Genomic DNA, 12,500 nt, shown 5'->3' with positions numbered 1-12,500 from the left:
TTTGATACATCAGGCTCATATTAAAATAAAATGTTCCTCCCATCATCATCAACATGTCCCTTTAGGGTTTCCGTAGCCCGTCATGTGACCCACTACAAAAACAAAATGTGTTCAGTAGTTTCGATTGGTTCATCTCTGATAAATGTGCCAATGTCGTTTATATACAGTGATTTAAAATGAAATGTATATTTTGTGTTGATATTTTCATCTGTTTTGGGGGGTGTTTTATTGCACTAATATTTTTTTCTTTCTTTACATGGATAAAAGTTTATAGTCCAGATTAAAAAAAACACTCAAAATCGAGTAAATCGCCTTTAGAAAGTAACATCAGATAAAGATAATTTAAGGAATAATTACAATTATTGTTGTTGTCAATGTTTTCATTTTAACAGTAAAGCTCATCTTATTCAAAGAGAAATTACATTCAGAGGGGAAAAAAATAATAGAAATTAGAAAAATAATAAATGGTTGTTTTTATAAATTCAATTAATTAGAAATAATTTTTTAATTATTAAAATTAACTTAAATTAAAATATTTATTTTATAATGAAATTACTTTTTTAAAATTAAATAGTTAAAATGGAATCCAGAAAAATTGATATAAATCACAAAATTTGGTACAAATAAATAAGTAGTATTTTATAAAGGCCTAAAAATTTGATTTTTGTAGGGCTGTCAAATGATGAATCACATCCAAAATAAAAGTGTTTACATGTGTGTATTGTGTATAATTATGTATATTTGAACACATACACGTGTATATTTAAATATTTGCACACACACACACACACATATATATATATATATATATATATATTTTATTTTTACCGAATTCTGTGTTTTCTGTTAATTTTTCTGGATTCCATTTGAACTGTTTAATTAAATGAAATCATGTCTAATTAATTGAAAAAAAGAATATATATATATATATATATATATATATATATATATATATATATATATATATATATATATATATATATATATATATATATATATATATATATTTAATTGTAATAATAAAAAAATCATGTCTAATTAATTAATATATATTTATCATTTATATTATATATAAATATTAAACAAATCTTAAATATATACATGCATGTGGGTGTATTTATATATATATATATATATATATATATATATATATATACTTAATAATTATATATATAACGCATTATGTGTACACATTTATTTTGGGTGCGATTAATCGTTTGACATCACTACAAAAATAAAATATTTAGGGCTTTATAAAATAAGTTTTTATTTATTTTTTACCAAATTCTGTGTTTTTTGTAAATTTTAAAACAAATTTAATAATAAAAAAATCATGTTTAATTAATTGAATTCATGAAAAGAGCAATTTATATTTACCCCCAGAAATGATTTTAATAAATTGTATGTTTCATGACTTCAATCATGGTTCATTAATTCTGTGTTTTCGGTTAATTTTTCTGTTTTAACTGTTTAATAATAAATAAAAAAATATATATATATTAGGGCTGGGCAAATTAACTCGTTAACGCGGGCGATTAATTTTTTCAGCTTAACGCATTAAAAATATTTAACGCAAATAACGCAGCGTCCGTTTTTATATCCATTTTTGCTTAGCGTTACATGATCATCATCACGCTCTTATTCATGTAAATGCTTCCAAGCGTGACAAGACACAAGCGAACGCGCTGTATGCCAGTGTCCTGTCTGTGTGTGTGTGTGTGTGTGTGTGTGCCTGCGTCTCATGTCAGCTAATCAAGGGACACACACACACACACTCGACGCATAGATAGACTCGTGTCAGTTTCCTGCTCACATCGAGTTCTCTTTTGCTCTTGAACAAACAATAACACAGAGGATTATGTAAAGATTGTTTTAAGTTCACTTAAATTAAAAGTTGTTTTTTAAAGCCTAATAAATGTTGAGATTGGGAGCTTTCAGTTATACTGTAATGTAACGTCATTAATGTTTCATAGACACTTTAGTATCAGTGATTCTGGCCTTCATTCATAAAAAGATGACAATACAACACATATTTAAAATATGCTGTCTTTAAATTGTTTATACATTAATCTGGAGAGTAACTGAAATTATTACAATATCAAAATATTAAAAACTTAAAATATTAAAAACTTGCGATTAATTACAGAAAAATATATGCGATTAATTAGTTAATTTTTTTAATCGATGCCCAGCACTAGTATATATATTTAATTTTAATCGTTTTAATTTTAATAATAAAAATAATGTCTAATTAATTCATATATATATCATTTATATTATATATAAATATTCACATTGTGTACACAAACTTTTATTTTGGATGCGATTAGTCGTTTGACATCACTACAAAAATTACATTTTCAGGGCTTTATAAAATACGTTTTTATTTATTTTTACCAAATTCTGTGTTTTTTGTAAATTTTTCAGGATTCCATTTTAAATGCTTAATTACATTTTTTTTTTTTTTTTTGAACCGTTTTACTTTTTATAAATAAAAATCATGTCTAATTAATTGAATTCATGAAAAGAACAATTTATTATTCCCCCCCCCAGAAATTGTTTTAATAAATTGTATGTTTCATGACTTAAAGTAATTATGACTAAAATTGTTAAGCCCAAAAGAAGGCTTTTACTTGCTGAAACGCCCAATCAGACGACAGCAGAGGTTCATCACAGATGAGGCGTGGCCTAAAATACATGTTTGAGCTGATAAATCTTAAAATATGTGCCTTTGTTTAAAGGGTTAGTTCACCCAAAAATGTAAATTCTGTCATTAATGACTGAGCCTCATGTGGTTGGACACCCGTCAGACCTCCATTCATCTTCAGACACAAATGAAGATATTTTAGTGTAAATCTGATGCTCTGAAAGGCCTCCATTGGCTCAATGCACTTTACACTCTCAAGACCCTTAAAAGGCACTAAAGACTAAAGTTACAAAGTCCATCTCACTACAGCGGCTCTACAATAACTTTATGAATCGGCGAGAATAGTTTTTGTGCGCAAAAAACCCTAAATAACAACTTACATAGTGATGACGATTTCAAAACACAGCATCATGAAGCTTCGAAGCGTTATGAATCAGTGAGTCGATTCAGCAGTTTGAATCGCAATAAAGTTATTGTAGAGCCGCTGTAGTGAGATGGACTTTGTAACTTTAGTCTTTAGTGTCTTTTAAGGGTCTTGAGAGTGTAAAGTTGAGCCAATGGAGGCCTTTCAGAGCATCAGATTTACACTAAAATATCTTCATTTGTGTCTGAAGATGAACGGAGGTCTGACGGGTGTCCAACCACATGAGGGTCAGTCATTAATGACCGAATTTACATTTTTGGGTGAACTAACCCTTTAACATATGTGCCTTTGTTTAATCTCAGGATGCACATCAGTAATGTCCGATTGAACACAGGCCTTATGAAAGTGATCTGCTGTAATGTGTGTTTGTGTGTGTGTGTGTTTGTGCTGGTCTAGGATCTGCTGTAATGTGTGTTTGTGTGTGTGTGTGTTTGTGCTGGTCTAGGATCTGCTGTAATGTGTGTTTGTGCTGGTCTAGGATCTGCTGTAGTGTGTGTGTGTGTGTGTGTGTGTGTGTGTGTGTTTGTGCTGGTCTAGGATCTGCTGTAATGTGTGTTTGTGCTGGTCTAGGATCTGCTGTAATGTATGTTTGTGTGTGTGTGTGTGTGTGTTTGTGCTGATCTAGGATCTGCTGTAATGTGTGTTTGTGCTGGTCCAGGATCTGCTGTAATGTGTGTTTGTGTGTGTGTGTGTGTGTGTGTTTGTGCTGGTCTAGGATCTGCTGTAATGTGTGTTTGTGCTGGTCCAGGATCTGCTGTAATGTATGTTTGTGTGTGTGTGTGTGTGTGTGTTTGTGCTGGTCTAGGATCTGCTGTAATGTGTGTGTGTGTGTGTGTGTGTTTGTGCTGGTCTAGGATCTGCTGTAATGTGTGTTTGTGCTGGTCCAGGATCTGCTGTAATGTGTGTTTGTGTGTGTGTGTGTGTGTGTGTTTGTGCTGATCTAGGATCTGCTGTAATGTGTGTTTGTGCTGGTCTAGGATCTGCTGTAATGTGTGTTTGTGCTGGTCTAGGATCTGCTGTAATGTGTGTTTGTGCTGGTCTAGGATCTGCTGTAATGTGTGTTTGTGCTGATCTAGGATCTGCTGTAATGTGTGTTTGTGCTGATCTAGGATCTGCTGTAATGTGTGTTTGTGCTGATCTAGGATCTGCTGTAATGTGTGTTTGTGCTGGTCTAGGATCTGCTGTAATGTGTGTTTGTGCTGGTCTAGGATCTGCTGTAATGTGTGTTTGTGCTGATCTAGGATCTGCTGTAATGTGTGTTTGTGCTGGTCTAGGATCTGCTGTAATGTGTGTTTGTGCTGATCTAGGATCTGCTGTAATGTGTGTTTGTGCTGGTCTAGGATCTGCTGTAATGTGTGTTTGTGCTGGTCTAGGATCTGCTGTAATGTGTGTTTGTGCTGGTCTAGGATCTGCTGTAATGTGTGTTTGTGCTGGTCTAGGATCTGCTGTAATGTGTGTTTGTGCTGATCTAGGATCTGCTGTAATGTGTGTTTGTGCTGGTCTAGGATCTGCTGTAATGTGTGTTTGTGCTGGTCTAGGATCTGCTGTAATGTGTGTTTGTGCTGATCTAGGATCTGCTGTAATGTGTGTTTGTGCTGGTCTAGGATCTGCTGTAATGTGTGTTTGTGCTGATCTAGGATCTGCTGTAATGTGTGTTTGTGCTGATCTAGGATCTGCTGTAATGTGTGTTTGTGCTGATCTAGGATCTGCTGTAATGTGTGTTTGTGCTGATCTAGGATCTGCTGTAATGTGTGTTTGTGCTGATCTAGGATCTGCTGTAATGTGTGTTTGTGCTGGTCTAGGATCTGCTGTAATGTGTGTTTGTGCTGGTCTAGGATCTGCTGTAATGTGTGTTTGTGCTGATCTAGGATCTGCTGTAATGTGTGTTTGTGCTGGTCTAGGATCTGCTGTAATGTGTGTTTGTGCTGGTCTAGGATCTGCTGTAATGTGTGTTTGTGCTGATCTAGGATCTGCTGTAATGTGTGTTTGTGCTGGTCTAGGATCTGCTGTAATGTGTGTTTGTGCTGGTCTAGGATCTGCTGTAATGTGTGTTTGTGCTGATCTAGGATCTGCTGTAATGTGTGTTTGTGCTGGTCTAGGATCTGCTGTAATGTGTGTTTGTGCTGGTCTAGGATCTGCTGTAATGTGTGTTTGTGCTGGTCTAGGATCTGGGGCCCGTTTCAGAAAGGAGGTTAAGTGAAAACTCTGAGTAGATTAACCCTGAAATAAGGGAAACTCTGGGTTTTCTGTTTCAGAATGGGAGGTCAAACCAGAGAAAGCAGGGTAAGTCAAGCCCGTTTCTGAAAGAGAGGTAACTTACACTCAGAGTCAGTTACCAGGGTAACTTACTCTGTGAACCTAACCTGGTCAGAAGCAGGTTTTCTTTGGTAAACCCAGAGTTTCTTTCGTTCTCCTCACCCTTTTTAAAGCACCAGCAGTGTTTAAATGCTTTATTCATTCATTCAAACGCCACAAATGCTTTTCTTACTGAGTATTTTGGTCGTATTTCAAGTATAAATATAAAAAAAATATAAATTTAATCTAAATCTAAAGTAAGCAAAGTTTACTTAAAACAAATTACATTTTCTGCTACTTGACAAAAATACAAAGTAAGAAAAGCATTCTTTGCAGGAACATTCATTGCTCATATTTTCATCATGAGGACACTGTCAAAGTGACAAAAATGGCATGTCCTTTTCTACAGGATCCTGACGTTCACTTGATAATCCTCTAGAAGTAACCCTGATAATTAGAATTTCCTTTAGGATTTCCAGTGGTTGGACGCATTTATGACACTCATATTCCCATCATCACACTTTCTGAAAACGGATTATTGTATGAAATGGAAGGATGCTGCCAGATGGTAGTACGAGATATATGGCATAACCACCACCACAGCTGTTAAATACATTTATTTAAATTTTTGATAGTCATCTTTATTTCCTACAAATGCTTTATTCTTTTTCCTGTTGGGTGTTAATATTCTTCCTCCGTCTCCTCTTCATCTGTCAGTGGTGCTGGTGTTTGGCTGGCCTGAGTAGAAGTCAATAATGTCATTCCCCTGATTAATAAATGTAACAGGTGTGATCAGAGAATATTTCATTATGTGAAAAGAGCATAGACACTTTCACATTTCTGGGTTTCTGAAGCAGAAGTCGTCATAGTTGGGTTAACTCTTATAGCGGTGAATGAGAGAATACATTAAATATATATTTTTGTGTCTCCATTTGCTCAAATAGCAAAAGAAAAACTCCACAATAGTGATTTCACAACTTTCAAAAAGATGGAAAAATTAAAGTGAGATTGATAACGGAAGTGAAAAGAGAGAAAGATGTTATTTTTCACCATCACTCCCATATACGCTGTATTAGAAACACTCTCACAGCAGCGGAAACTTGATTTTTGTAATTTGATGCACAAGTAATATAATACAAAGTATTAGTGTTATAAATGTACATACATAAAAAAAATAATTAAAAAAAACGTTGCAGGATTTACGATATTGATGACCATTAAAACACGTCATCACAGTCTGTGAAAAGGGTCTATGTGGGAAAAGCTGCTGCACATTAAACACTGAATGATATTTATTTAATGTGTCAAATGTTTGTAAAGTCATTAAACCTACACCCATGAACATTTTATGCTTAAAGCTTTTCCTGATTGAATTATGTTTTTTTGTTGTTGTTTTTTTGCTGCTGTCACATTCTTTGTTTGCCTTTTGGATACCATGAAAATTAAACTTAATTAACATAATTAAGAATTAAACTTGTGTATTGACCCGGAAGTATGCAAACGTCTTTTTGTTGGGTGCTGTTGCCATGGTGAATCGTAATTTCGGAGCTCTATTGATTATGGCTTTTCATAGTTGGAGTGCATGAGCTTAACTCAGAGTCAGTTGATTAAACTACCTCAATTCAGCTGTTCTGAAACCCAAAACTCAGAGTTTCCCATCTCAGAGTAAGTCAACTCAGAGTTCAGGTTTAAACTCAGAGTTGGTTGAACCTCCTTTCTGAAACAGGCCCCTGCTGTAATGTGTGTGTGTGTGTGTGTGTGTGTGTGTGTGTGTGTGTGTGTGTGTGTGTGTGTGTTTGTGCTGGTCTAGGATCTGCTGTAATGTGTGTGTGTGTGTGTGCTGGTCTAGGATCTGCTGTAATGTGTGTGTGTGTGTGTGTGTGTGTGTGTGTGTGTTTGTGCTGGTCTAGGATCTGCTGTAATGTGTGTGTGTGTGTGTGTGTGTGTGTGTTTGTGCTGGTCTAGGATCTGCTGTAATGTGTGTGTGTGTGTGTTTGTGCTGGTCTAGGATCTGCTGTAATGTGTGTGTGTGTGTGTGTGTGTGTGTTTGTGCTGGTCTAGGATCTGCTGTAGTGTGTGTGTGTGTGTGTGTGTGTGTGTGTGTGTGTGTGTGTGTTTGTGCTGGTCTAGGATCTGCTGTAATGTGTGTGTGTGTGTGTGTGTGTGTTTGTGCTGGTCTAGGATCTGCTGTAATGTGTGTTTGTGCTGGTCTAGGATCTGCTGTAATGTGTGTGTGTGTGTGTGTGTGTGTGTGTGTGTGTGTGTGTGTGTGTGTGTGTGTGTGTGTGTGTGTGTGTGTGTGTGTGTGTGTGTTTGTGCTGGTCTAGGATCTGCTGTAATGTGTGTGTGTGTGTGTGTTTGTGCTGGTCTAGGATCTGCTGTAATGTGTGTTTGTGCTGGTCTAGGATCTGCTGTAATGTGTGTGTGTGTGTGTGTGTGTGTGTGTGTGTGTGTGTGTGTGTGTGTGTTTGTGCTGGTCTAGGATCTGCTGTAATGTGTGTGTGTGTGTGTGTGTGTGTGTGTGTGTTTGTGCTGGTCTAGGATCTGCTGTAATGTGTGTGTGTGTGTGTGTGTGTGTGTTTGTGCTGGTCTAGGATCTGCTGTAATGTGTGTGTGTGTGTGTGTGTGTGTGTGTTTGTGCTGGTCTAGGATCTTCTGTAATGTGTGTTTGTGCTGGTCTAGGATCTGCTGTAATGTGTGTGTGTGTGTGTGTGTGTTTGTGCTGGTCTAGGATCTGCTGTAATGTGTGTGTGTGTGTGTGTGTGTGTGTGTTTGTGCTGGTCTAGGATCTGCTGTAATGTGTGTTTGTGCTGGTCTAGGATCAGCTGTAATGTGTGTTTGTGCTGGTCTAGGATCTGCTGTAATGTGTGTGTGTGTGTGTTTGTGTGTGTGTGTGTGTGTGTGTGTGTGTGTGTGCTGGTCTAGGGTGCCCACGCTGGCGGTGTGGGGTGGAGTGGGTGGAGTGGCGCTGGTTCACTTCACAGACTGGAGGGTGATCCTGGACTACGTGCCCTACATCAACGGGAAGTTCAAGAGGGACGACTAGATGAAGGTTTGACATGTTCCCATCACAGGGCTCCACATTAACACTGGTGCGGGACTGGGGGATTTTCAGAAGGGGCTTTAACTGGCCCGACCGGACAAGAGCCTGATTAAAACATCAACGAATAACAAAACACCAAAATACAAGAATGATTCTGCATTCATTAGTGGAAGTGGCGTCGATAGTGGATCATAATAATGTGACGTTATAATAAACTGATATAATGTTGACGCTCGCGCCGCCTCTCAAAGAGAAATCACAACAAATGAGAGAAACAATCACACTGAGAAAACTCACTTAACACACACAAGTTTTTATATTTATAAAAGAGTTGAGCAACATCACACGACCAAGAGTGTTTTCCTGAATACCATCACGACTGAACATGACACTGACAGTTCCATAAACAATGAATTAACATCAAGTCACTTAGTTTTTAGATGCAATATTGACTGATTTTGTTCGATTTCAGCAGCGAAAATAGTTCCAAACAAAGATCACAGCAGAACCATAACGCATCTCACAGCAACAGTGTGTGTGTTAGTGAATGATTCAGTGTTTGAATGAATCGGTTGAGTCTAAAGCCCTATTCGCACAGGATTAGTTGTATCTGCGGACCTCGTGTGATTTAGAAATGATTCCCCACATCTGAATTTTGCGCGGTGCATTCACACAGGAGAAGCAAGCCTGTGATTTTACTCGAAGTTACTGACTTATCTCCCGGATATGATGTCAAGATCTTTTTCGTTATATATATAGCTGTATGAAATCATAAACAGTCTTATTGATATCATTTTGATTGTTTTATAGTAATAAAAATAATTTAGTTCAGTTAGAGAACAGACACTACAATTATAAACGTAACTGAGCAATAATAACAATATATGGCGGAAGATTCAGTTTCAAAGCTAAATGTGAAAGTGCCCATGTGTTTTTCATTAAGAATAATATTAAACACACCATTCAAGTAGGCTTGCTATGATACGTTACCGGTGTCCAGACTCAACACCGCTTACATCACTTGCCCACTTGCCCAAATATTACTTTTTTTTTTATAGTAATAAAATCATTTAGTTCAGATAGAGAACAGACAATACAAATAAAAACTGAACGTATGTGCTTAATAAAGCAGGATCCGACGTGAGTCTCGGCAGCGGCAGGATCATTTATCTGATTTAAGAGTGAGGAGCTGACGGAGATCATCGCGCAAGATTTGGTTTCAAAGCGAAACGTAAAAGTACCTATTTAAGGGAGTTTGTCATTTGTTTTGTTGTTGTGTTTTTCATTAAAAATAATAGACTAATGAACCCACAATTCAAGCAACCCGCAGCCTACATTTTAAATGTAGGAAAGATGTTGAATAAGCCCTATTTCTAAAACAGCGGAGTGTTTCTTTAAGGGGTCACTTCAGTGGTTTAGCATTAGTCTTTGTATCAGTAGAAACCTGGTAGTATATTCATATTATGGTACTTTTCCCCCTCATGTCCCCCTGAGACGAGAGAATTATGCATTTTATTTCTGGAAAAATACCTCCGGTGACGCAAATATCGTCATTTTGCATCATCGGAGGATTTTTTTGGCCAGATGCTAAAGACTACAGCCACTAGATGGAGCTGTTCCACATGTTATCAACCGCCCATAGGGGAGAGATCTCACACACAGAATGAAGACACAGACGGCCGCACGGACATTAATAACGGAGCGGTGCAGAGCAAAGTGAGGGTTTCAACTTTTAAATGAATTCCTGGTATAGTTCAGCTTCCACATGCGATCTGAAAACGTGCCAGACTGGAGCTTAACGTTCCCTCAGCTCCTCGTGTGAATGAAATCTGACTCTGCTGCGTCTGTGCTGTGACGTTCGTTCGGCTCACTCACACTTTAGTGAAAAGACACGTTCAGTTTTTAATTGTAGTGTTTATTCTCTAACTGAACGAAATGATTGTATTACTATGAAGATCAAAACGACGGTGTACGGAGTGGCCTCGTAGGGCAGCGGAGCAAGTGCATTCTGGGAGTTGTTGTCTTTCATCCACATGAGACAAAAATAAATTTTATGTCTTTTCTCAGTCTAGAAGGCACCAAATTCAAAAATAATTTCACATTTCTACTGCATAAATGACCCAGTTTAAACACAAAGCTTAAAGGGTTAGTTCACCCAAAAATGAAAATTCTGTCATTAATTCCTCACCCTCATGTGGTTGGACACCCGTCAGACCTCCGTTCATCTTCAGACACAAATGAAGATATTTTAGTGTAAAGCTGATGCTGAGAAAGGCTTCAGATCGGCCTCCATTGGCATTCAGTACATTTACACTCACAAGCAGTGTTGCCACAGTTACTTTGAAAAAGTAACTTAGTTACTTTACAGATTACTTGATTTTAAAAGTAACTAAGTTAGATTACAAGTTACTTTATTAGTTACATTCATCAGTTGCCGACAACACCTCTGCAGCCTCAACATAAAAATGACAACCGTTTTTGCCAACACTTTATTGGAAGTGCATTTTTAATAGTAACGTCAACAATGTATCTCCTGAAATTGTATCTCCAAAAAAAATATTTTGACTAATTTTATAAAATCTAAACATGTTAATGAAAAAGTACAAAGTACTTTGTGTTCTTATTAAATGCATTTATGAAAAACGATTTATATTTAATTTTTTAATTTATATTTATATATGAATGTAAATAATTATATGGGCCTACACAAATAATATAAAATTACAAGATTTATATTTTATTGTAAACGTAATGTGCAGCTCTGTAAAGGGACAACAATTATATGATCGATACGTGAGAACAATATATTTTTTAATAATCTTTAAGTGCACAAAACTATGAAAATATATGAAACGCTTCAAAACAGAGCGGCAACAAAGCGCTTATGCGCATCCCGGGTGCAGAATGATGCGCTTAAAGCAACATGGAGTCAGAGTGTGCAGTGCAGCGCGAGTGCACATTGAAGAGTTCACGGCATAAAGAGAAGATGAGCGTCGAGCCCACATATCCTAGTCTACTAGCCTATCGGTCCAAACATTCACTGATTATTTGATTCTTCACAGTTTTAAATTCCGGTTATTGTGCGTGTGATGCTAATTAATAGTCCTTGTGTTGTCACCTGAGTAGCTCGAGCACAACATCTTTTAGAAACCGCTAGATAAACTCCAGCAAGATAAATTATTTTATCAACATGTCAAGTATTATAACGGGAATATATCAAATGGAGTGAGCATTACCGTGCTGCTGACTGGAACCGAACCGCGACGCGCAGTTTTGCTGAACGGAGAATGATTGACAGCTACAGCGGAGGAAAGACATTCAGCTATGGAATGGCTTTAGATGACTTTGTAAGCTGCTAGCCAAAAAATCTAAATAACACCTTTATCCAGCTTGTTCTTGTCTTCCGTGTGTGCCTCCACGACGCATGCGTGAGAATATGAGCAGATCCGGCGTTCGGACACATGACCAGAAGAGATTTGTTTACAAGCAGAGGAAGACGCGCGTGTCTAAGCTGTTGAATTCTACATTGATCGTGCTTTAGGTCTCGGTGTAGTTCTCAAAATGGGGCTTAAGTGTGCATTTCATGGATTCCCGAACGCCGGATCTGCATCATATTCTCGCGCATGCGTCGTGGAGGCACACACGGAAGACAAGAACAAGTTGGATAAAGGTGTTATTTTGATTTTTTTTTGCGCACAAAAACTATTGTCGTCGCATCGTAAGATTATTGTAGAGTCACTGTGGTGAGATGGACTTTGTAACGATGTTTTAAGTGCCTTTTATAGGTCTTGTGAGTGTAAATGTACTGAATGCCAATGGAGGCCTATCTGAAGCCTTTCTCAACATCAGCTTTACACTAAAATATCTTCATTTGTGTCTGAAGATGAACGGAGGTCTGACGGGTGTCCAACCACATGAGGGTGAGGAATTAATGACAGAATTTTCATTTTTGGGTGAACTAACCCTTTAACAAGTGAGTGAGCGATTGACTCAGGCTTAATGTGGAGCCCTGCATTACACCATCTGTACTTCCAGCCCATAATAACCCGAGTGCTGTTGCTCAGTCTGACTGACGCTGTGCTTGATCCTGT

At 37.2% G+C, this 12,500-nt stretch overlaps 1 protein-coding gene across 1 annotated transcript in view; it reads left to right on the top strand.

Moving 5' to 3' along the window:
* Window positions 1–12,500, top strand: part of uqcr11 (ubiquinol-cytochrome c reductase, complex III subunit XI) — a 13,421-nt gene that overhangs the window by 633 nt on the left and 288 nt on the right. The window contains exon 2 of the mRNA XM_079818398.1: window positions 8,292–8,418. Coding sequence (XP_079674524.1) covers window positions 8,292–8,412 — 121 coding nt within the window. The 3' untranslated portion in view covers window positions 8,413–8,418. The remainder of the gene's footprint in view (window positions 1–8,291; window positions 8,419–12,500) is intronic.

This window comes from Gobio gobio (genome assembly GCF_949357685.1).
Source record: "Gobio gobio genome assembly, chromosome: 6".
Classification (NCBI taxonomy): Eukaryota; Metazoa; Chordata; class Actinopteri; order Cypriniformes; family Gobionidae; genus Gobio; species Gobio gobio.
Note: the sequence above shows the minus strand (reverse complement) of the source record. Positions and strands in the feature narration are given on the sequence as shown.